At 39.9% G+C, this 25,204-nt stretch overlaps 2 protein-coding genes across 2 annotated transcripts; one reads left to right on the top strand and one right to left on the bottom strand.

The window, feature by feature from the left end:
* Positions 1-7,626: 7,626 nt before the first annotated feature.
* Positions 7,627-9,786, bottom strand: zic1 (zic family member 1 (odd-paired homolog, Drosophila); the record flags this gene model as incomplete). The annotated part of the gene is made up of 3 exons (XM_080548823.1): positions 7,627-7,818; positions 8,218-8,381; positions 8,820-9,786. 3 exons carry the CDS (start codon positions 9,784-9,786, stop codon positions 7,627-7,629), a joined length of 1,323 nt encoding a protein of 440 aa, XP_080404949.1.
* A 5,293-nt stretch (positions 9,787-15,079) lies between these two features.
* Positions 15,080-18,896, top strand: zic4 (zic family member 4; the record flags this gene model as incomplete). The annotated part of the gene is made up of 3 exons (XM_080548921.1): positions 15,080-15,503; positions 15,612-16,229; positions 18,463-18,896. 3 exons carry the CDS (start codon positions 15,080-15,082, stop codon positions 18,894-18,896), a joined length of 1,476 nt encoding a protein of 491 aa, XP_080405047.1.
* Positions 18,897-25,204: the final 6,308 nt, after the last annotated feature.

Genomic DNA, 25,204 nt, shown 5'->3' with positions numbered 1-25,204 from the left:
GCGTGTTTTGAATCTAATCTAAAGCAAGTAGGGTTTCCCTAAAGGATTCCCTTAAGACCAGATTGTTGTATGTTGTGTGGCTAAAAGGACAATCAACAAGCCTAATATGCTCAAACAGCTTTTATTTTGGCTGTAAATATGAAAAGATGCAGATAAATTTGTGTCTAAATGTGATTACAACAGTCATGAATGAATTAGGCCTAGATATCATGTCACAGAAGAAAGAAATGCAAAATTAATATACACATCTGGAACACAAATTATATTTCTAATGGTTCTAATGGAGAACCTTTGGAAATGTCCCAAGCTATTGCCTCATCTCCAGATATTACCATTTATAATTTTGATGAGGTGCAATTAAAGAGCAGATGTCCACAAGCTGCGGCTTTCTTTATGACTTGAAAATGAACTACGATGCAAAGCTACTGGCTTTTAAAATGTTACATTTAGTAGACTATGTGTTTACCACAGGCCTACTGTAACCTACAGTAATCAGACTGCTTTAGATAAATCACAAAATTGCATTTATAATACGATCATATTACGCATCGTTATTGACATCACTTATGTGGCCATTAGAAAACAATAGAAAATTATAAATATTATAATTGGTGGCCTCATTTATGCAATAGCATTTGACATAGTTGACGTCTAGGGATGGATCCTGCCTCTTGCCTAAGCTAGTATTACTGTGAACATCCCAGTGAGAAGTCTACCCCTGTCGCAAACAACTAATTAGAATGACCCCATTTAGCAACACGTCAAGGGAACGCGACAACATAGACAATGTCAGCGCCTCCACAAATCTTCTGTGGTCTTAACTTAATAGCATGTCAGAGTGTCCACAACTAATGCAACAGGGGTCACAGCAAGCCTTATGACTCACGTTCGATGACGTCTCTGCCTCTTTCTTTAGCTGTGCCGTATGGGACTGATTTTAAGAGGGGAGACAATTATATAATTTTGGCATGCCCTGCTTGTTGGATATGACCAGTCATTTCAAATGCATATTCCAATCATGTCCAAGTCTGGTTTACAAGACTACAAATGGCATATTGTTATTCGAACTATGCGAGTAGGCCTCAATTTATTTTGGATTATTCATAAAATGCTCTCCAATGCTATGAAGTAATTTATGAAGAATATATGTGTTAAAGGCGCAATCTGTAACTAGTAGTTACATGTTTTGACCTTTAAATGAATGATATTATAGCCATTGATTGTTGATGAATTATAAAACTTATATAAGAACTGAAAATATAAGATTGTCTTTCAATCTATTGTTTGTTAGCAATGCAATTGGAAAAGAAATGCTGTATACCTTCAAAACATGGTTAAAACTATCATTTTGATCTCATGGATAGTCAGGCCTTGCACCCACTGTCTATGAAATGTCTCCAGCCCCATCCCTTAGCTTCTTACCAACAGTGGCGGGGAGGTCGCTTTGTGGTTGTTTGAATTACAGATTGCACCTTTAAAGAATTATCCTTCAAGCCATGTTTGACTCAGACCATGTTATAACCTCCTGCATTATGCCATGGAAGCATTTGGAAGAGGATATGCGTCTAAACGCACCCGTTATCTGTTGGTCCACAACTAGTAACAAAACATCCAACAGGATATAGAAACGAATAGCCTTCATGATTCATAGGCCAATAATTACAATTTCATCAATTATGTCATAATGAACTGTTTTGTTTTACATAGGCTATATTTTAACATGTGTAGCCTATACGCTATAGGCTACACACATGAATGGCGATTTTTTTTTTTTTTGAATGGTGATTTTCATCGGCGATATATAAAACAATACCAGAAATTCGCATTCAACGTATTTTCCGACGTGCTCACGTGAGTGTGCGGTTGGTTGGAGTTGAGTGCAGCACGTCGCTCAGGGCTCGAGCCTCCCAGAAGTCAGCCAAAGGGCAACAAGCTGATGTGAATGAGAGAAAACAGGCCAATACCTTTACATCTGAGAAGAGCAGCACAGCCTCACAACCGCTCTGGACAACAGCTGGACGGCAACTCGAGAAGTTCATTGTTGGGTTGATATCCTTCACTGTCCAGTGTGTAGCTTGTGAATTAAGGATCTTTATCCCTGGAAACAGATAGGGGCCTCGAAAAGGCTACAACAAAGTGCAGGCCCATAGGCTACATGTCCAAACAGGTTCAATCATTCTCTTTGTATTATACAAGCTGAAAAAATATAATTGTTACTTAATCAAGATATAAGAGGAAATAAGTTGGATAGGTCCTTGGCAGTTGCTCTCTCCTGATTTATGCTGGTTAACGTTTGGAGGTTTTTGATTGATGACAGGAAACAAATAGATTAAGACTCCAGCACCCAGTGCACAGTGTCCAGTTTCAAAACTTGTAGCCTAAAAATTGTTGAGTTATAATGCACCCCAAGAAGCCTATACACTAATTACATTCTTAAAACATGTAGGCTAAACGATCAGGCTAAACATGTAGGCTAAACGATCGAATATGCATAAGCACAAGCTACCCATGCACATTTTTTGTTGAAATTAGTAAAAAATATATAACATATAACAAAATATATAACATGTAAAATGTTTATATATATATATATATATATATATATAGCCTATGTTTGTTCGTTTTTGGGGGGGGGGGCGTAGGGATATAGGATGTAGGGCATAAAAGCCCATGTTATCCTGTAGCATGTGTCATCATGAAGCTTTTGCCATGGTTATGGTCAACTTAAAGAGTAAAGGTTTTCACTTATTAATTTAACATTGACATAAAGATCAGAATACTGGCAGACATGGGCACCCCTATTCATCAAGTGGCACATTACAGCTTTCCTACTCTCGGGTTACACGTGTCAGTCGCCAGCAAATACAAGGGTCAATGCTCCAGTGACTGAAAACGTGCATGTCCTGTTTCCAACTTGGCATGACAACCTCATATCTAGATCTATAGATTTTTTGATTATTAAATAACGTATGTAGGAAGTGTAGTTCCTTAACATCAGAAGTGTAGGGCAAGTCGACATCTAGGACGAGATCTAAGTGGCCTGGGGGTGGTCCGGTGGTCTTGCACCGCCTTCAAAGCACACGCACATGCCCATATCGGCATGGGTTCGAATCCCGCCCATGTCCTCTTCTCCTTACTTGCCTGTCTATCTATTTTCACTAACTCTATCCAATATATTTTAAAATGTGAGTAAAACTGCCCCACTCAGATTTTTTTTACCGTAAATAAATTAGATCCATTGCTAACTTGAATGACAACAAGTGCGCATGCGTTGAAATGTCTTTCTATTTTAGTTTCTACAATAAAAGTATTCATAGTGTTTTGATACAATTACTGGGTGGGGGATAGGCATATAGCCATGTAACATATTATGTTTGCAGACATTGACTTGAATCTAGGGACAGATGTAACGTTTCAAACACTTGTTTCCCTTTAATTTCTATAAGCTAATTAAGGAAACTAGCCTATATGGTTTTAATAGGCTTATTCATAGAGTTGGAGCGTGCAAGTGAGCACTCATGTATATCATTGTTACCAACAAACATGTCGAGCTTGGTTTACTGGCTGCAAGCGCGAGTAATACATATGCATAGAAGTGTTCAGTGTTGGCGCCTGCGCCTTTCAAATGCTTGAACTGCTTTTGAGAAATATAAAATAGCCTGCAGTCAACCAGGAAAATGAAGTCATTATTAACTAAATGTAAACGTTATGTTTTCTTCATTTATCTTACATTCATAAGAGACCATGCATATCGTATCTGTCATTTGGACATGTTTATAGTGGCTTGAAGATCTAAAAGAGTCTATTTTTGTAAATGGAGAAAGTAATAATATGGATTCTCCCAGCGACATACAGTGATATACAGAAACAATGTAAATAAATGAGCCATAAACAAACACAATGAAACTGATAGCGACACAAAATATAGTACATTGTCATTTAATATTTTCAGAAAAAGACAAAGATGTTTTAATAAGCCTAATTAGTCATCATACCGTCAACATGTTCTTAAATAATTCGTATATGTTTTCATATAAAAAGCCCATACGAAAGCCCTACTCCAGATTCATGAAACGTGTGAAACTGATATCTGTACGTGGTTTGATGAATCTCAGCCGTGGGGTGAACGTTCACGATGACCATATACCGCACCCTCATTTCCCCAGATTTGGTCGTTTTTCTCAAGCAGTGATTGGTGGACACTTCCCCGCGAAATACAGTTTCACATCGACGGGAGGTGTCTTGATCATTTTGATTGCGAATTGTTAGTAAATATGTTTATGAGCGTAATGTGCCTGCAAGAAACTACTAACACCAATTTTGCTGCAAATGTAACAATTTTACACTGAATGATGTTTGATCTAACCTGCAACAGAAGCTGATCTTGCCAATGCCAAAGCGCGACCCTCTGGAGGAAGTGAAGTTTAGAGCAGCTTAGCTTTGTCAGCCGAGCCAGAGCAGCAAACGTTGGAAACGTTTTCCAGGAAAACTATTTTAATTTAATTTCTTATCAGAAATATTTGTATCAAACATGTGGATGTGTTTGAAGTTAAACTATGCATATAATTGGGACAACCATTCCCATTTGAAAGATTGCTTTGATAATATAGCCAACCAATGTGATTTACCTCAACCTCTTTAATAAATCAATGAATGAAAAGTGAAAGCGCTGTCAATTTCAAGCTCAATGATGATTCCCTCAAAAAAAACAAAAAAAAACATTGTGATGAAGCTATAATAATTATAAGCCATTTGGAAACGTAAACTTTGTGTCAAATGACTAAAGCACAGTGTGTTTGTATGAGCAGTCTCGAGCAGTCGTATACTTTGTGCGGACCTATTAACAAATTCGAAATAGGAAACGAAATAGGAAAATGAATGCCGAAATGTTTAATGCGTAATTGCACACACGATTTACACACAAATGTCTTCTGCTCGCGTTTGATAAACGAGCCCCATTGTGTGTAAGCACTTCCGATCATTGTTCAGTGGAAGGATACACCAAACGCCTTGAATTTTAGGTTGATTTTGAGTAGGTTAAGCTTGTGGAGTCCAGGCTTTGTGTTGATATAACTTCACATGTGTGTCTGTGCTCTCCGACACGCTTCGCTTGTCAAAAGGGTTAAAATATGCCTTATCTATTTAGATTTTAACCTAGCTCGTCATTATTTGTTTCCCTTGCTCGACATGCTATTTTTTATTTATCAAAACGATTGTGAGGTAATACTTCGCATGCATTTAATTACTTTTGTTATTGTTATTATATTTAGTTCCAATAAACTAACTCCCAGACAAGAGATCCGACAAAAATTCCTAACCCGGTCAAGAAATGGTATTAAATGTATTAAATGTATTAAATGATAAGCTCATGCGAAGTGAGAACCATGGATCAATACACATAACACGTTCTATGGTCTGTCCCTGCATGAGTGAGGATGTATAAAGCACCAGAACCTAGACGGATAGTGTTAAATAGAGTCGAAAAAGTCATTTTATTATACCATCATTCATTTATCTCAAAAACGTAATAGCCCATGCAAAGGAAATATGAATACATTTATACAAATCACCTCAGATATCATGAATATTTGACATTCATATCACACACACACACACACACACACACACACACACACACACACACACACACACACACACACACACACACACACGCACACACAGCACAGGATGTTGTCCTTAAAAAAAACAACGAAAAAAGCATCTTCTTTTTTCGAAACTATATTTGTAAAGTAATTTCTTTAAGATGTTTTAATGACCCGGGTATATTTACGATGATTGCAAAACAATGAAATCTCACGACCACATATCGTTGCTGTACATACACACACACACACACACACACACACACACACACACACACGCACGCGCACACACACACACACACACACACACACACACACACACACACACGTTCGATCATTATGCAATATATTGCATGCATTTATCTGACGCTTTTGTTGAAAATATATTGTTGCTGGCAGTGCAATGCTGCGAACTGACAGATCGTGGATTCAATGTTGTGTCGCCTCCGTGCCCTGGCAGTGTTAACCACGGCTGATCACTGCCGTCTGGTGATGTGATCTCTGCCTAATGGGCCGGTCAGCAAGCTGCACCCAGGAACAAAGACTCATAGTGACTCCAGAGGTCTCAACACTTCCTAAAACTATATGAAATCCGACACAGTGAAACTGAATTACATTGGAGAACTATTAAGTAACATAAACAATCAAGTTACACTGAGAGGTAACCGTCAAGATTAATCGTTTTAATTCGCACATTAGCCTACCTCAGGGCAACGTCTGGGATGTTCATTTTGGATCAACAAAAGACAAGGAGAGAGCAAATCAAATTACTTATCATTAACTCGTATTACCACATTGGATGTTGTAAGCTACAAGGACCCTGATTTGATTTATTAAGCTTTGCCAAAAGTAATAGAATGGTAAGAGTTTGCTAAAAATGTGTCCCCCTCCCAATTGAAATGTTGTTTTGATAATCCTCCCACAAAAGTTTTAAAGAGTCTATTACATTTAAATATCGTTCAATAAACACTTTACCTTACATTAGAATTAGTTATTTCAATAAAATGCATAATGTCAGGTGGGTCTATATTAGTTTTTGCCTTTAACGCAGCAGTCATTCTGGGATCCATTCACGTTTTTTTTTGTTTTTTTTTAAAGGCTATCAGAAAGAAAAATGTTGACGGCAATTGTTTGTTGTATTTTGAGTCCTTTAATATAGTACGAAATGTAACCAAACATTTTTGTAAACTAAATTTTACATCGGCTACGAGCGCATTTCTCCATAAATACCGATCATTTCTAACATGTGTTACCGGTCCTTTACATGCGGATACATATGGAAAATTGAGCAATTTACAGGTAATACTTCCTTGCAATTGTCAAGGCCATGGACAGATAGTTCTTATATTATATCACGTACATAAACAGATTGACACGGAGTTTCAGGCTTTCACTACACGATTTATCGACATGACATTAAATAACAACAATGATACTGTGCTACTCAAACTGGACCTTGGACGAAATGTTGCACTGAATACAAAAGCACATGAATACTAATAGTCGGTTAGGTCGACGTGTAGACTGTATAATACTGAGTAATTCACATTTGGTACACATTAACTAGAACATTCCTTTCAATCAAGACTATTCATCGCAATATTCTTAAAACCATCTCATTTTACATAAATCTAGGGACCACATTTTCACAAATTCCCTTAAACTGTGATATAAGTATTTACAAAATAAAATATTACATTTTGAACTAGGTGAATCTTATATGTACAAAAATCATCCACGCCCCGCAGATAGCATGCATTTGGAGATCTCTCGTGTGCATCAGTCTTTCAATAAAAGAACAACATAAGAAAGTCTTTCATTCAAAGAAAAACATAAGAAAGGGGAAAACAAGGTCAAACTTGGTAGCCGGCCTTGCACCTTGTCCATGCATCGCTCTCTCACTTTGCTAGACAGCCGTTAACCATTTTGGCTTCCTCGGTTTTTCTCAGTCCACGCGTTAAAGGCTGACTTGTTAAGTCTTTAATTCCAAGCAGTCTTAATTCTGCAGTCTTTTTGAAAATATTTACACGTACCATTCATTAAAATTGGATGACAGCGCGCTGTGACTGGTCGTGTGATGGACTGTGGATGCTGCTGGTGAGCTGCTGCTCTGGGTCTCTGTGGAAGGTGAGACGATGGTCGGAGGCGTGGAGGACTCGTACCCGGAACTGGCCGCTGGCGACGGTTGGGAGGCTTGAGTGGTCGCCTCGTGAACCTGCGACAGGAAGTCACAAAAAGGAATTTTATTGGGCCTGCGTGGAACTCAAAACAGGCATATGCATTATTGAAATATGCTCAGCTCAGTGGCCTATCCTTTGTCAGATATTGGAATTACTGAAGCAACGTTTAGGACAAAACAGAGAGCTCACAATTTCGATTTTTTTTTTTTTTTTTCATATTGAAAATTGCATAGACAATTAGACCAATGCGATCTGCTTCAATATTTAGGCCTACTGTTACGAATGCAAAATGCTATTGTATAATGTAGGCTACTGATGCATTTTCATTCTCTAAAGGATACAAGGTTGAAATAGGCAACAATTCATGTTTATTCATAGCATATGCGTATTACAAGAGACAAGCCAAAAAGTGAGAAGAAAGCATCACAATGTACCTTCATGTGTTTCCGGAGGGAGCTGGGGTGAGTGTACGACTTGTCGCACATTTTGCAGAGATAGGGCTTGTCAGACGTATGGACATGCATGTGTTTCTTGCGGTCACTGCTGTTTGCAAACCGTCTGTCGCAGCCTTCAAACTCACACTTGAAGGGTTTTTCACCTAAAAAAAACACACAAAGGAAATATTTTACACTTTAAAAATGCAAATCGGGATACATTAAAGTGAAGTGGTTTAGTTGATCATCTCATTGGTTGCCTAATATAAAGCGAAAACTACTAGAATTGTTTTAAAATAAGCTATCCAAATAGTCTGTACTCAAACATAATTTGTTGCTTTGTCGAGTTAGATAGATAATGCAACAAAACATATGATCACTTAAAAAAATGTTTTGTGTTTGTTCGAAAGTGTAACAACGAGTATATCATACATAAATATTTGGAATATCAGAATATCAAATAGGCCCGATAGGCAAATCAAACATTACCATAAAGCATAATACAATATCATTAGGCTATATCACAGGTTTGTACGCAATAGGCATTTGTAGCAGAGATTGTAAACAGGAGTTTCAGGAGGAAACGAGATTGCAATTCTTACCAGTGTGAGTCCTTTTGTGAATTTTTAAATTTTCCGAGCGCGCAAATACTTTGCCACAGCCGGGGAATGGACATGGGAACGGTTTTTCTCCGGTGTGTACTCTGATATGATTTACAAGTTTGTATTTAGCTTTGAACGGTTTTCCTTCTCGGCAACACTCTTCCCAAAAGCAAATATGGTTCGACTGCTCTGGTCCCCCCACATGTTCCACTGTCAGGTGGGTCACCAGCTCGTGCATCGTGCTGAAAGTTTTGTTGCACGACTTTTTCGGGTTCGACAACTGCTCCGGCTCGACCCACTTGCAGATGAGCTCCTGTTTGATCGGCTGCCTCATGTAACGGAAGAAGGCCCCTGCTCCATGGTGGGCGGCCATATTCATGTTCATGGGGCCATAGCCGTGCAACTGGGTCGAAGCGTAGTGGTCGGACCGTGGGCTCGTCACATGGCCATACTGGTCAGCCCGCCCGTACATGTCCCCCGAAAAACCCAACCGCATCTGACTGTTTACAACGTTGGAGGACGCATGGCTCGCGGCTTGCTCGTGAAGTCCAGGGAAGAGCAGGTGTCCCGCGGCATCTGAGTGTCCATGTGGCCCTGCAAAACTTCCCGCTGCGGAGGCGAACAGACTGTGTTGGGCGCTGGTCGCGTCTCCGAAGCCCCGATTTCGAAAAAGAAAGTCCCGGGTGGAGTTGAAAGCGGCGGTGGAGTAGGAGCTGACATGGGTCGGGTGGTGGTGATGTCCCAAGGCAGCGGCGGCGTAGCCCGGAGCTTGGGAGGAAAATGCCGTTTGCCCGGAGCCCAGATCATGAGAGCTGTGGTTGATTTTGAAAGCGCCCATCCCGTCTGCGAACGGATTTATCCCCAAAGCCACTTCTCTGTCTGTGACTTCGCCTGTTGAGTGATGCCGTGAGGAGCCGAAAGTAGTCACTCCTATGGTAGGATACTGTGGTCCTGCGTCCAGGAGCATATTCAGTCTTGACTCTTTGAGACGACTGAGAGCAAAAATCAAAAATCACGCACAGTTATTCTCACCACAACCACTGCCTGCAACAATTCTGCACTGACTTTACTGAGCTGAGAAAACTCCAATCCACCGACTCTCTATTTACTTTAAAGAAGAGAGGAATTTCTCCCACTACCTCTCATCCGATGCACACGCAAATCATGTACAATATTGTCTTTTGCGGTTTATCTTCCTGTGGCGAAACTTTCACCTCCTCAGTCAGGCGGTGAGCTTCAGACTGATAGTCGCAATCATTCCTGCAGATAAATGAATTGCAAAGACAACACAGTCCACCCTGATGAATGGGAGAGGAGGGGGGGCGGCATGTGACCTCGCCATCGGTTGCTGATTGGAGAAGGCTCTCTCCCCCTAGTAACATCCACACACCAAATAACAATCCGCGGTGCTAAGTCCCTGCTCCCATTGGTCCATTTCCATCATCAATCCCAGGTATTGTGAGATTGCTGACTGTGATTTTGGTTAAAAGGCTGAATAACGGCAAAAAGTTGAGAAATGTAACGCAACAATAGCCTGGGTGGAAAACGCAGACAACGTTGGCTATTCAGTCAAACAATATAACAATTAAAATACACAGATGTTAAACCTCTCTAAACTCTAAAACAAAATGCCAAGTAGCGTATGTGTTGTGTATGTTGAAGCACTTAGGATGAAAATAACAAACCTTTGGGGGATTGTCGAAGGTAGCTATTGATGCATCTCACACCAAAAATATCTGGTGCCTAATACCTATGCCTGACATAAAGACGGACAGAATCAAGCCAAAATGGTAGGCTATGTAGGCTGTTTTTATTATATAGGGCACGCGATGTAGGCATGACGATTGCTATTATATGCAATCTTTGGAACTCCCAAAAATCCCAATGAGGACGAGAGGAAAATAAAAATTCCATGCATTTCACCAATAAATCAGTTACCCATATGCACAGAGATAGCAGCCACAGATATAGCAGACTGGCAAACATAGGCAACAAACTAAATGCAACTTGAATGATGTACTTCTTACTGTACTTGTAGCCTACTTAAATGTAATTATTATCAAATATGTTCAGATACGCATATGCAATAACAACCCTCTTGGGAAACCTTGATATCAAGGGCAGAAAATACTTCTGACAATCCACAAAGGCAATAGGCCTACTCGTCACGCTCGTGTGCCCCCGCACCTCTGCTAGGATGCTGTCGTTAAGGTTTTTACACTTCATGTGTTGTCATTTACAGAGAAGGTGTTTGTGACCATGAACACTTAGCATGCGAACGATGATTTGCAGCTTTCTTCCTCTGTATTCCCCAACTCTCACATCATCAATCTCACCTTCACCCAAAGTTTATTAAAGTTTTTTTTTAAGGTATACCAGGATAGGCCTAACATTAGTTTTTTTTTAAAGGCTATAGAATTTTACGCATTGTCTGTTGGGGATATGTTTTAGTTCGTTTTTTTGCGGTCGAGTAAGCTTATAATGCATCAGCATAGCCTGTGTAAAACGTTGTGGGTTGTCGAAGTTATCAAGTGGGATTTGCGGCGCTCTCTGCAGGAACCTCCGGCTGCTAGAGTTCAAAGCCGCATGCACAGACGTGCCATACGAACCATTAAAATATCATCTTGACTGCTTTCTGCTTCATTCTCAAACTCATTCCAGAGGGGAAGAGAGGGGAGTTGGTTGTTCTCAACATTTTATACAACTTTAAGCAAGTTAAAGTAGCCTTTTGTCTCACAAAAAACATATCCCGAAGACGCCTTCAACAGGTGGAGAACGGTAAGATTGGCACGTGTGGCGAAGTGACTTAAAAAGGAGAGAAACAGATAGGCCTGTCTACGTCTGAGCGTTGGAAACACAGACGTTGTTTGGGAGTTTTCTAATAAACCAACAAAATGCAACTTTTTGTATGGTTATTTTGTCAATGTATCCGAGGAACACTATCATTTCCAAGTGATTGGCGTTATGGCGTATGCATTGTTGATTGATTATTTTGATCTGGCAGTGGAGTCATTTTAGGCTGTCTGTAGATTCCATCAGGCCTCTATTGTGCTTTGTACTGTTGTGGGTAAACCGTGAACTGCTTTGAGATTATGATTGTGATAGGCCTATTGATATATTTGAGCATATGGCGCTGATATTCAATGTCATCAAAATGGTTAGGCTGGATGTGTTGATCTAAATTCGACTGTCAAGTCAGTTGATATCTTGTGATGGCGGATATGAAAATATATTTAATTCGATAACTCTTTATTCCATTAGTGAAACAGTAAAGTGGTCTTGGTTCCTATCCATTTCCTAGCTTGCGTGTTGTTTACAAGAGAGCACAACTTCGAACAGAAATAGATCTTCTATGAACTCTGACATGTGCAATCCAGAGATGCCTCTCTAGTACAGTTGCGACCACTTCACGAGCAAAGGCCATTTAATAAACATATTCAGGATCAGTCATATTTCACATAATATTTACTTATTTATGACGTGTTAGACATGGTGCTGTCACCAAAAGCCTTTGACAACTCAATCTAGATAAAGATTCTCAGGAGACTTATTCATTTACATCAGTTGCCTACCTACCTATTGTATGTACGGTAATGGAATGGATAGGCTAATGTGGATACCGTCTCTTCAATATGTAAAGCATAAAAACAACAAAAAATTAATTTTTGTGGCAAAATGTAAAACAATCTATGTTGCTAGAGAAAACGGAGTCATGGTTATCATGCTTAGCCCACTATGTCCTACCATTCGCCTAACCATTTCAAGTTTTAGAGTAAATTCCACATGCTTTTTTCCGTTCAAGAAAACGTGTAAATGAGTTGTACTCACATGGTCAGAGATAGAGTTTACTCACATGGTCAGAGATAGAGTTTACTCACATGGTCAGAGATAGAGTTTACTCACATGGTCAGAGATAGAGTTTACTCATGGTCAGAGATAGTTTACTCCATGGTCAGAGATAATGCCAGGGTTTTGATTCTTGAGTCGTGCATAGTTGTTTATGTCAAGACACTGTGACTGAATTGAAACCGACCTAAATCTGGTAATATGTTGAGACACTGACGACGTCTGGCATGACATTTCTTGTTTTAAGGGATCAATTAATTCATTTGAAAATGAGAATGGACGGACTTCACGTGCGCAATAAGCGTGCGCAATAAGCCTCATAGTCATAGTCAGACCAGAATCACTGAAATAGCTTTTGAGTCACAACGTTGTAAAAATATTGGCGTGACAGACTGTCAAAAGAAATTAAGGGTTTACTACATTTGAACGACCCATCGCTCTTGAAGACAATAACCAGTGATTGACTATAAGAGCGCTTTATAAACCATCCAATAGTTACATTGATTTTATAGCTATGTAATATTTGACATTCATCTAATTGTTACTGTTTGACCTAGTTTTGGGTCAGTTCACATTACACTTACTATTTGTCTCCAACTGATTTGATAAAAGTTCGACGCATTTCATTTTGAAGTTCGATTATGCAGCCTTTGCGTTCATGTGCGCATGGACATTTACACTTTAAAACAAGGTACAACAGTGGGTGGCACTACTGACAGAACATGTTTTTTTACGATTAAAAGCACAGCATCTCTAGATCATGGTAGCCTACCAGTAGAGCTATATAAACATGGTAACAAACAAACAAAAAGATTAGTCTACACAACAAATAATATTTTCTGTGGTTGTCTCATTTCGCAAATAAACTATATAGCCTTTCTAGACGTTGTGTTGTCATGTTGTTGTTGTTGTTGTTGTTGTTGTTGTTGTTGTTTTTGTTGTTGTTGTTGTTGTTGTTGTTGTTGGTGGTGGTGGTGTTGGTGGTGGTGGTGGTGGTTTGTAATCACAGTAGGTCTATTCACAATTCGAATTAGGCCTACTGACTTTTTGCTATGCACATGAGCCATTGCGAAATTCCACAAAGTCAAAATTTATAGAATGTGAGCAATAATATTTAGTATAGTAAATAGTGTGTTGCATATTTACACACATTTACATACTCAAGAACTTTATGCCCAATGCCCATATAGGCCTCCTCGATTATTCAAATGTGGAATGTAGCAAATCAATTTAAATGTCTGCAAAGAGTATACTTTTATTAACTGGTCCCTTGCATATGTTATCTTAAACCCATTAATAGGCTAAATACATGTATTGATTTATGAGCATTGTGTGTACTTTGTTTACACAATAGCAGAACATAAGACTATAGCCTAAATGTAATACTTTCGACACGCCTCTGTGCGTGGACTGGTCAACATAGCATTCTAAAGTATAACTCATATTTTGATCAAGTCTTATTTTGGGCTTAAATCTTCGCCGCTTCTGTGCGTTCTTGTTCCTTCATTAAGCACCACCTCCTGTGCCCCTGATCCGCTCCCGTTCTGGGTCTCAATCCGACAGGCCTCGTGAGCGAAATTACCCCGGATCATAACAACAGGTCCCTTCCATTACTTTTTTCCTCGGGACAATGACGCCGCTCACTCTATTCACACATATAGAGACACCGATCCCACGCACGACGAGGTCCAGAGGCACCGAGGAGGGTTTGTAGTACAGCGAGGAGGGTCTGTAGTATACCTCGGTATACGGACGGGAGGGTGGGAGGACATGTTATAGTTCCGTATCGTACAATGTCATGTGGCTTTAGAGTTCGTATACAGTGGAACAGTTCCGATGAGAAAAGGAAATATTTCTGTTCATGCCTTTATATACCTTTATATGTTATCATGTGAGATATCTCAATATTTGTATTGGCGAATCTATTTTTTTATTTAATCACATAACCAAATTGCCGAAATATAGAAGGTCGCTTATGAGCTAGAAGAATGGATTAGAGCGTTGGTATAACGATTTAACTTTTGGATACAATAACCTTTGCATAACAACTTCTTTATCCAAGTGTTGCCTGAGGCACGGCGCATGCGCTCTGCTGCTCGCTGTCACTAAAACATTTTTCTTCACATTGGAAACTGTCACAAGTGACGTCAATCACCGAGCTCTGACCAATTAGAAGGCGGGGTGATTGTTTAGCTCCGCGGGCTGCAGCGCCGACCATGGATCTCTATTCACTATATCACAGCGTCCTGCTGCTCCTCTCAGCCGAATGGGCTTCCATGTAGGCACTGAGATAGAAGCTCAACTTTAGAAAGTTGTTTGTGTTTTTTTCCCTCTATTTTTCATTGCGATTAAAATATATTCGTCATCATCATTATTATTTTGCCTGCTGTCAAGTTATTCTAAAATTAGGAGTAATGAGCGTGGATGCTTTGGGAAACCCTGTGATGGACCCTACGTTTTCCAAACGGAACACGGCGCTGAGATTAGTTGACTTGGCAGGGGCTCACCACCATCACCATCATCACCACCATACCCCTCAGAGCGTGACAGGCTTCCCGGGGTTCAGCAGCCATCCACACTCAATGGCTCACTCGCACCCTGGGGAGATTACTGCGGAACCCCGCCTGGGGCCGAGTCCATTCGGGCCAGAACACATGGGGCACTCCGCGGCCCTCAAAATCAGCCCAGCCCATCATTATCCCCACCACCATCACCACCACAATCATCATATTGCAGGCCACAGTGAAGTGGTCTCCAGTCAAACGGGAGCTTTTGGCCCGGTGCAGGCGACGACGGTCCCCTATTCTATGTCTCATACGGCCCAGGCATTATCTGCAGGTAGGGATTTCCTCCTTCGAAGAGATCTGACAGCTCAAGCCATGCCAGTGCTGACCGACCAGACTTCTGGTTCAACCTCTCACCACGGAATGTTTGTCTCAACAACAGGTAGCTATCCGGGACACTATGGTCATCACCCTGACGCTGGGAACCACAGCCTCTTCTCCGGACTCCATCACGACCAGTCATCTAACGGAGCACCAGGTGGCCAAGCCTTGAATGGACAAATAAGGTTAGGAATACCTGGCGAAATGTACGTTAGGTCTGATCACTTGAGTCAAGTGGCAAGCTCCAGGGCTGACCCGTTCTCCGCCTCGCCTCTACATGGCTATGGAGGTCTGAATCTGAACATGAACCTCAGCGCTCACCACCACGGAGCCGGGGCTTTCTTCCGTTACATGAGGCAGCCGATAAAGCAAGAACTCATTTGCAAGTGGCTGGAACCAGAACACTCGACGAAACAACTTTGCTCCAAAACTTACAGCACCATGCACGAACTGGTAACGCATGTGACAGTGGAGCATGTCGGAGGACCCGAGCACGCTAACCATATCTGTTTTTGGGAAGAGTGTCCGAGGGAAGGAAAACCATTTAAAGCCAAGTACAAACTTGTCAATCATATTCGAGTGCACACCGGAGAGAAACCGTTTCCATGTCCGTTCCCCGGTTGTGGAAAAGTATTTGCAAGATCCGAGAACCTTAAGATCCACAAAAGGACTCACACAGGTTAGTGACTTTCAATCGTTGTTGGTTAGGATTTGAATTTATGGACGGCAAACGTGCAATATATCCATATTTCATATTGCATAATGTAATGCCTAATTTACAGTTTGGACATAGGCTACAGAAATACAAAACAGTAACAGTAAACAAACTTTTCTTTTTACGGTGATAATGTCGTTCTGTCAAACTCAACAATTGATTATCTAAGGCAGTTTCATGTGGAATTATATATTTGTAGCATTGCTGTTGTAAACACGCATATGCAACAGTCGCTGGACATCCTTATATCCAATGTGTTTGTTGTTGAGTTGCATCAGGTCAGTCGTTTTACAAACATACTGCTAGGGGATTATGATTGAGTGCACTCTAAAGTGTATGTTTTGCTCAAACATGCCGAAGACTGAGGCCTACAACAGGTCTATCCAAGTTCTGCCAGAGACAGAGAGAAATTGTGGCAACCATATCTATATATTTTTTTTGCTTGCTTCAAATAGTCTATAATCACTATCGTTATGAAAGAATATGGGAATGTTGACCTGGCATTAGATGATGTTGTTGATGTTGTTTCCCCGAGGGACCTGTTGCTGGATCACCATATGCCTCTGTTGACGGTTAAATACTCTCTTGCTTTGTATGTAATAAGATATTTCTTTTAGATAAATGCTTCAACATTTAAGTTATCAACACAAAACAAAGCTCCTATTATTAGGCTAGTGCTGTTGTTGTTATTGAAATAAAACGACTAGCTACTACAACAACTACTACCAGGCTATTAATAATAATAATAATAATAATAATAATAATAATAATAATAATACTTATTATTATTATTATCATTCGTAATACGTCATTAGATTAGCTTATATTATGTTAAAACAAATCACTATTACTGTTATTAGTGTGGTAGTATAGCCTACAGTTGGTCTCGTTAAAAGTAAGTGGAATATAGGCTAAATGTAATGTTGATGCAAAATGAATAAGAGCATACAATATTGTAAACCTAAAAACCCTTTTTGAGTAATAGTCACTGACACAGGAGCTAATAGCATTGTAGCCAGAGCAACAAGTCGATAGAGACGGGCGGCAGAAAAGGAGGAGCAATGGTAACAGGTAGGGAGGGCTGCTGACCTGATGGACACATGCTTAATGCAGCTTTGTATCGTTCTAATGTCATTTTACAAGAGATAATGACACGAAGAGCATAATTGTCCGATGACAAATATGGCTGCTTGACGGATGACTACTTTAAAGGTCCAACTATTCAGTGAATGTTACATTTCGCCACCCCAAAAAAGAATACAGATTCTTTAGGCCTCTCTCTACACGAAAGAAAATGCCGAATCAGACCTGTGAATAATATTATGTTCATTCCTTTTGGTGACTTCGTTGGCCTCTACTGCCATATATTTCGCATAGCCTATATATTATTCATTTAATTTGCTCACATTACTTAAATACAAATCTGTTAGATTATTTCTGCGTGTGTTGACTCCCAAGGGCCCTGGTCTTTGGTATCATGTTTAAAATCTGAATCTGTGGTTATAGCTCGGTTTCCCCTGGGGTCTGTTCCTCGACGCTTTCTTGTAGTACACTAATATCCTTGATTGGCTCTCTCAGCCTAACAGCTGAAGGTCAAATTGATATTCAACACGCAAGTGTAATTAGACAGCAGCAATTATATATCCTCATAAACGCTTGGCGCTCTTCTAAGAGAAATCAGCATTAAATGATTTCTGTGTAATTTATTCAGCTATCATTTCCCTAGTCATGACCTATACATGAGCTAAACCATATACGTTGTCGAACAGTTTGTTTAACAAAATAACATTTTGCTCGTTGGGAGGATCGAATAAGCTATAACTAGTGCCAGTTGGTCACAGCTTGTAGGTGAGTTCTGTTTCTATGACAATGTATAGGGGGATGTGTCCATATCAGAAATGCCTACTAGACTCACACATTTAATTATTTAAGATATTCAGGCCATGTGTGAATTATTATGTCCAATATATGACATTATGACAAACGGTAGACCCACTGCAGCATTTCATTGGTTTAAATACATTGCAATAGTAAACTGAATTGTCTGACACTCAGCTGGCTCCATTTTTATTTCGAAACAAAATGCATGTCAGATGTCACCCATGTCACCCATGCGAGCTGAAAAAAACAGGCGTTAGGCCTATACCTTTGTTTGATTCTGTTAGGCCATCGCCTAACTTATATCTCTTCATTGCAGGTGAGAAGCCCTTCAAATGTGAGTTTGACGGCTGCGATCGACGCTTCGCCAACAGCAGTGACCGGAAGAAGCACTCCCACGTGCACACCAGCGATAAGCCTTACAACTGCAAAGTGAGAGGTTGTGATAAATCCTACACACACCCCAGCTCACTGAGAAAACACATGAAAGTGCACTGCAAGTCTCCACCACCGAGTTCAGGCTACGAATCTTCAACTCCATCACTAGTGTCCCCCTCATCGGACTTAGGTCGAGAGCCAGGGGCCTCGTCGCTTTCGGAACCAGTCGCCTCGTCTCAGCCCACCAATCTAAGCGAGTGGTATGTCTGTCACAGTTCTGGTGCCAGTGGCACGCACACACCACCCAGCGGCTCGTCCACACCTGACCCTGCAGATGGGCCACCTTACAGAAACCCTGAGCCAAGGAACTATTAACATATTAACCAAACTCGGTTCAGAGAATGCATCAATAAGATATTCTCAAATATGCCCATGGACTTACAAAATTAACCCATCGAAAAGGTCTGTATCTAAATTATTCAATGCAATAAAAGCATAAAGGCTACACCACTGCCAAATCTTAGTTTGTGATGGCCCTCTTTTCTCCCATGTGGGAAATATGAACATGTAGAGTGTATGCTATTCTGTTTGTAAGATTGTTCGATCTTTTACGCATGTTGCTGTATTCTTTTTGTACATTGGGTTTTGACCTCGACATTTATTTTATCGACATTTTAATTTATTTTTGAACCTGACATGAACATTTTTGTATTATCGAACCAAAGTGTTTCAATTTTAAAAACTGTACATTTGTATATTGTTATGTTTCAATGTGTAATTGTAAACAGTAATTTTGTAAGCTTCTGTCTTTAAGCAATTTGTAATGGTTTGCTACAATTATTTGTATACATTCAGTAATGAAATGTTTGAGTTTCATACAGACATATTTTCTCCATTTGTGCTGAAGATCTAAACGTTTTCATATAGTCTATTTGATATTACCAACATTAAATTCATAAATGTTTGATCAACGTGGGCATTTTGTGATTTTGTAACACTTGTCAAGATTTGTTAGCAATGCATTTTTATTAAAATGTGATCTTATCGAGAGGACTTTCGAAATGTGTACCAAACTGCCTTGTAATTTGTCAGTATTTTGAATAAATCGTGTATGATAAAAATGCCAATTCCTTTGCTGAGCCATCACTGGTTGGAACACTGGAAAGAATGTGGGATATTACTCTTAACAACTGAAAAGAGTATTTCATTATAGTGAATTATCAACCTTGAACAATGTGATAGGCTATAATACTTTAGGGCAGATTTACTTTTTAAATCTTAGAACTGAGACGAATGCACATAAGTCATAGAATAATACGTCTAGGCATGACTGAGATGATAACACTGTTGTGAATTTGGGCTAAAAGTAAGAAAGGGGCAAATATTCAACAGGCTCTTTCAGCTGAAAGTTAGACAGGGAGGGTGCAGTTTATTCCTTTGAACGATGTTGTTGTTTTTGCTTGTAATTTTCAACTGCTGTCGTCAAGTTAGCCAACTCCAACGCGTACTTAACACACAATAATGAAATACAACAAATCTATTTTTAGAATGTAATTTTAAGATGCTATTATTATTTTATTTTTAAAGTGTAGAATAAGAGGCCTGTTGGATAATAGGCTACTTCAGTATGTCTTATTTGTGCAAGCTCCCTACCCCTTTCAAATAGACTGTGGTTTTATGCAGGCAGCGTTTGATGAAAGGCATGCTAGTATATTCTCATTCAGACTTCAAAGATCTGTTCGGACAAAGGGCCATTTCTTCACGACGGTGAATCCTCATGGTGAATTAAGATTTCTATAGCAATAGCCGAGTCAAACTGGAATACTATGGGGCCAGGTCCGAAGACTCCAAAGCCTCTTCAAAAGAATGTAATATTTGCTACCCATGGGGTAGGAAACGGTAATCTATGTTCTTTCTATCCTCTATAAAGAGAAAATATTATTTTGATATAGAGGCCTATATTTCTTTTTCCTTGTAAACAATCAAAGGAGGAGACTAGAATAACGTTATAATAAACTTTCCTTGCAGAGCTGTTTCGAGACTTCTTGAATTAAACGCCAGTTTCTGTTATGCTTTTTTTTTCCAAGACAAGGATGTATTTGGGGTTCATTGCAACTGGGAACAACCATGGGAATAGTGTAGCCTTTGAATAGACGCATATTTTCAAAGAGGTAGGTAGCCTAATGACCAGTTTGTGACTCACCTATAGCAACTGGTAGGCCTGGGTGAGGACTGAGGAGCTACATGCACATATCCCCAATACTTTTATTGCGTTCTTCTTATATAATTAAGTCGAGTTTATCAAATTATGTTTACACAACAGTTTCGACTGGTTTATTTCTACTTACTCATCATGTAATTGACAATAGCCAATTCCAAAATTAAGATAGACATATGCACATTAATGCATTTACGCGGGTTTTATGAATGTTTGTGCCAAAGTAGATTCACTCTAAATTCTAAAAGACTCTAATCCAAGAAGAGCATGCAGCATAAATGGATCTATATTCTCAAACAGGCACGAGCGTGTGGGTGGACACACTACCCCACTATCTGATACGTTTAGAGTTTGTCCTTTAGTACTTGTATTGCCGTTTACTCTGTCTAAATACCCCACTGAATAGAGGGGAAATAAACACTACAAAAAATAACCAAACAGTTGATGCCTCTATAGCACCAGCTCTTCTGCATGAATGGGGGAAAGGATAGTTCGGTCTCAATTGAAGCGACAACACTTTGAAGTGGGAGTTCATATCAGAGGGATTCTTCCATGTCGTCTAAACGACGTTGATGACACGGAAAGCTTCTTTGTCACCGATTTGTTCGACTCGTCTCTGTTGAGCCGTCCAGAGCTTTTAGTTCCACTCCTCAAAGGGGACAAGGACCAACTGAATCGTGTGAAACTATTATTGATTTGATACTGCAACTTACATAACCCTAATGTTTTACACTCCATGGAAAAATAAATAAAATAATGGCCGGCCGGCCGTGTGTGTGTGTGTGTGTGTGTGTGTGTGTGTGTGTGTGTGTGTGTGTGTGTGTGTGTGTGTGTGTGTGTGTGTGAGAGAGAAAGAGAGAGGGTCGAGTAAAATATGCCCTTTTCATCCATCTATGGTGATTTTCATGCATGCGTCAGAGTTACTGCGTACTCAATGACATGCGAGCTACAGCACAGAACAGTAACTGAACAACAGTAATAATCATATACATGCCACTCACACTAAATCATAACTCTCGAGTTGTTTAGGCGACGCCCAGGGGCCCATAAAGTTGACCGTCACTCAGATGAGGATATCAGAGTTTGCTCAAGTCAAGAGAAATAAGACTAGGGCAGCGTGAATATATTATATATATATATATATATATATATATATATATATATATATATATAGTGTTCTTTTTACAGACGCAGACTCGCCCTTTTCATCGTTGACAACGCGTTTTAATTGCTTTAGTTACTGTATAATCAACCAAATCACCACTTATTGACAGCATTAACTAAAGCCCATTCACCAATGAACCTCTGACAACTCATGACAACATTTGTGTTAAAAGACCCTCAGTAATGTTCGTCAAGGGAAATACATATTCCTCACATTCGTTATAGATGATCTCTAAAAAGCATTATTGGACTTATGCCGCAAAAGAAAATTAATCAATGTTGGCTCTCATAGCGTCCTATAGGACTCATCTGAGTGTGAAATATCATTTCTTATAAAATAATGGAGGCGGTAATCCTACTTCCGGAAACTGTCCTGCATTATTGAACAAAGCCCTTTTAATAGGGGATTAGCAGTCTGCGAGTAAAAAGCATTTCTACACTTCATTCAATGCCCCATTTCATGTCATAATTACAAGACATGGAGTGGCCGGAATTCTCCAGTAAAATTACCAGACAGGTGCAATACCAAACAAGTAGGCCTAATACAAATTAGCAAATGCAACTTCAACCACAAAGGCTGATGTCGAATGTTAGAGTAGGAAAAATCATATTTGTCGTTTTCATTGACACGCTTAAAGGAATTGTTTTTGAGGCTCTTAAGATGAGGAGCTATGGAAAACATTGACTCTGAAAACTGAAAACAATCAAAGATAAAATAAATAGATTAATTGTTTTACATCTGACTGCGGACTGAACAACTCTAAATGGAAGCAGGCCAAAATCCAATATAGTGAGAGGTGTTGGGTATCTAGTGCACGTGGGCAAAGAGCCACATCAGTTAAAAGGATGTTACATATCTCCACCCTCTTTAAAGGATGTTACATATCTCCACCCTCATCATAAAGGATGTTACATATCTCCACCCTCTTTTCCCTATAAAAGGACGTTACGTATCTCATCAGTTAAAAGGATGTTACATATCTCATCAGTTAAAAGGATGTTACATATCTCCACCCTCTTCTGAGTGAAGACATAGACACGCGATGTTGACGCAGGTCAAGCGTCAAATGTTGACAGCTTTTCGCTTAAAGAGAAATACGTCAATAATTATTTGTGTGTGTTTACTGTAACCCTCATTTTCATTTATTGGTCATTGTTAGATACATTTTAGGCCTATGTGTTCAAATTAGATTAGAGTTTCATTAAAACATTTGTTTGTCAAGGGAAACAGTGAGTTATCGTTTATCACATCTTTTAGACCAAAAGTACCTTATTCTAAGGTTAGAGTTAAATTACTTTGTGACATTACTTTGGCAAATGAGTCCAGAAATGCTCTAGGCAACACCTCATAGAATTAACTGCGAACAGCGCAGCCAACATTGGATAGGGTAGTCAACTCGTGGAAAAATGAACAGTTTGGGGAGTCAAAGCCAAGCATGATTCATGACGTGGGTCGACTGAATCTGCCCCCAAGTGTTCGGATTACCACCGGTCCCTACTTCCAGGCGCGAAGTTGTTTTACTGTCATGGATGAGGGTGCTCCTCCAATGCGAATCAGCCCCATAGTTAGTCTGTTCCATAGTTAGTCTGTTCCATAGTTAGTCTGTTCCATAGTTAGTCCGTCTGAACACGGATCGCTAACAACCTTAACATCATGTGCCAGAATGTGCAACACTACTTCGCACCTGCACTTTGAATAGGAACTCCTTTTCAGTGTAAGACACGCCTGTTGGCCTTGAGTCTCTCAATGCAGCTGCATGAATACGCCGAGCGACCCGTGCTTATCCCGTCTGCTTTGATCCCAGATTCCCATTTGCCCTAATAGTTTTCTACAAGTAGGCCTATAAATAAGTTGAAGAAAGTATATTGTAATCGAGTGTCTTCGTGTGTGTGTGTGTGTGTGTGTGTGTGTGTGTGTGTGTGTGTGTGTGTGTGTGTGCGTGCGCGCGTGTGTCTGTGTGTGTGTGTGTGTGTGTGTGTGCGAGTGCGCGCGCGCGCGAGCGTGTATGTGTGTACGTGCAACCTTTCAAGAAAGAGTGGAAAGGGAGGTAGCCTCCTGCACTCCAAACGTGTGTACATAACAGCCTGTACATACAGTGGGATAGACTACATCTCGCCTTCCATCATAAAGACATCATTCATTGTTGAAACCAAGGCTGTCAAATACAAACGTTACTGTGTGAACCCTCTGGGTTCCTCTAAAACAAGCTATACATGTATCAACAACATGTAACCTTTCTTCAGATAAGTCCACTGATAAAGCAGCGATAAGCCCATGGTTTTACACTGAAGAAAGTTCGATGAAAAAAACGAACGATTGGAAGTCTGCCAATAAGCCAATCTCCAAGTCAACATTATTTCCACACAAATAACTCCTTTGCTATCCCCTATAACACGAAAAGCACATCACCGTTTTAATTCAATGTCCAGCAACCGCAGGGGTCTATCTCTGAATATAACGACAGTGACAGCAAACAAAACTAACGAAATTATCCAGAACGTCCATATTTCCCTTACTCATTAATATGGTCTATGAGTCCCCGTTAATCTTTTAAAACCAAATATGACATATCGGGATGGTGCAGTGGACTAATGCTCATGGATTCATCAATCTAACCGTAACCACGTTTAGTGTAATATAATGCAATAACGACAATAATGAAAACTATGGAATAATAGTGAAAACTATATTCATACTAAACTTATCAGATTCATATAAGTGGGCCATACATCATCCAGAATAAATGATTATGAATTTGGGAATTTGCCCTTTGGCGATTAAGTAGATCTGCGACATAATTTATCATAACTTGCCTCATCTTCTCCTCACCCCCACTGTACAATGATGTTGGCACAATCATATTCCTGTGTGTGTCTCTGTGTGTGTGTGTGTGTGTGTGTGTGTGTGTGTGTGTGTGTGTGTGTGTGTGTGTGTGTGCGCGCGCGCGTGCGTGCGTAGGTGTGTGTGTGTGTGTGTGTGTGTGTGTGTGTGTGTGTGTGTGTGTGTAATAGTTTGTTTTTCCTTTTACTGAAGAGGAGTGAGACATAATACTACACAAAAACAACTTTAATGCTTTTTGGGTCGAGTGCATAATCCAGTTCTAAACAGGCAATGCAATAGTTATAAATGTTCACGATCATTCATGTTCACTTCACGATGACCTCGATGTTGGCCAGACAACATTTTGATCATTTTTGCTGCATTACGTTTGTGTAGCTAAGTGCCCAGAAACAGAAGAGTTAAGACTTGCAGTCTGGCTGCTTATAGCAAACCTCTATCCCTCAGGTCTCTTCATTGATT

Source organism: Nansenia antarctica (assembly GCF_963989245.1).
Source record: "Nansenia antarctica genome assembly, chromosome: 19".
In the NCBI taxonomy this organism is placed as follows: domain Eukaryota; kingdom Metazoa; phylum Chordata; class Actinopteri; order Argentiniformes; family Microstomatidae; genus Nansenia; species Nansenia antarctica.
Note: the sequence above shows the minus strand (reverse complement) of the source record. Positions and strands in the feature narration are given on the sequence as shown.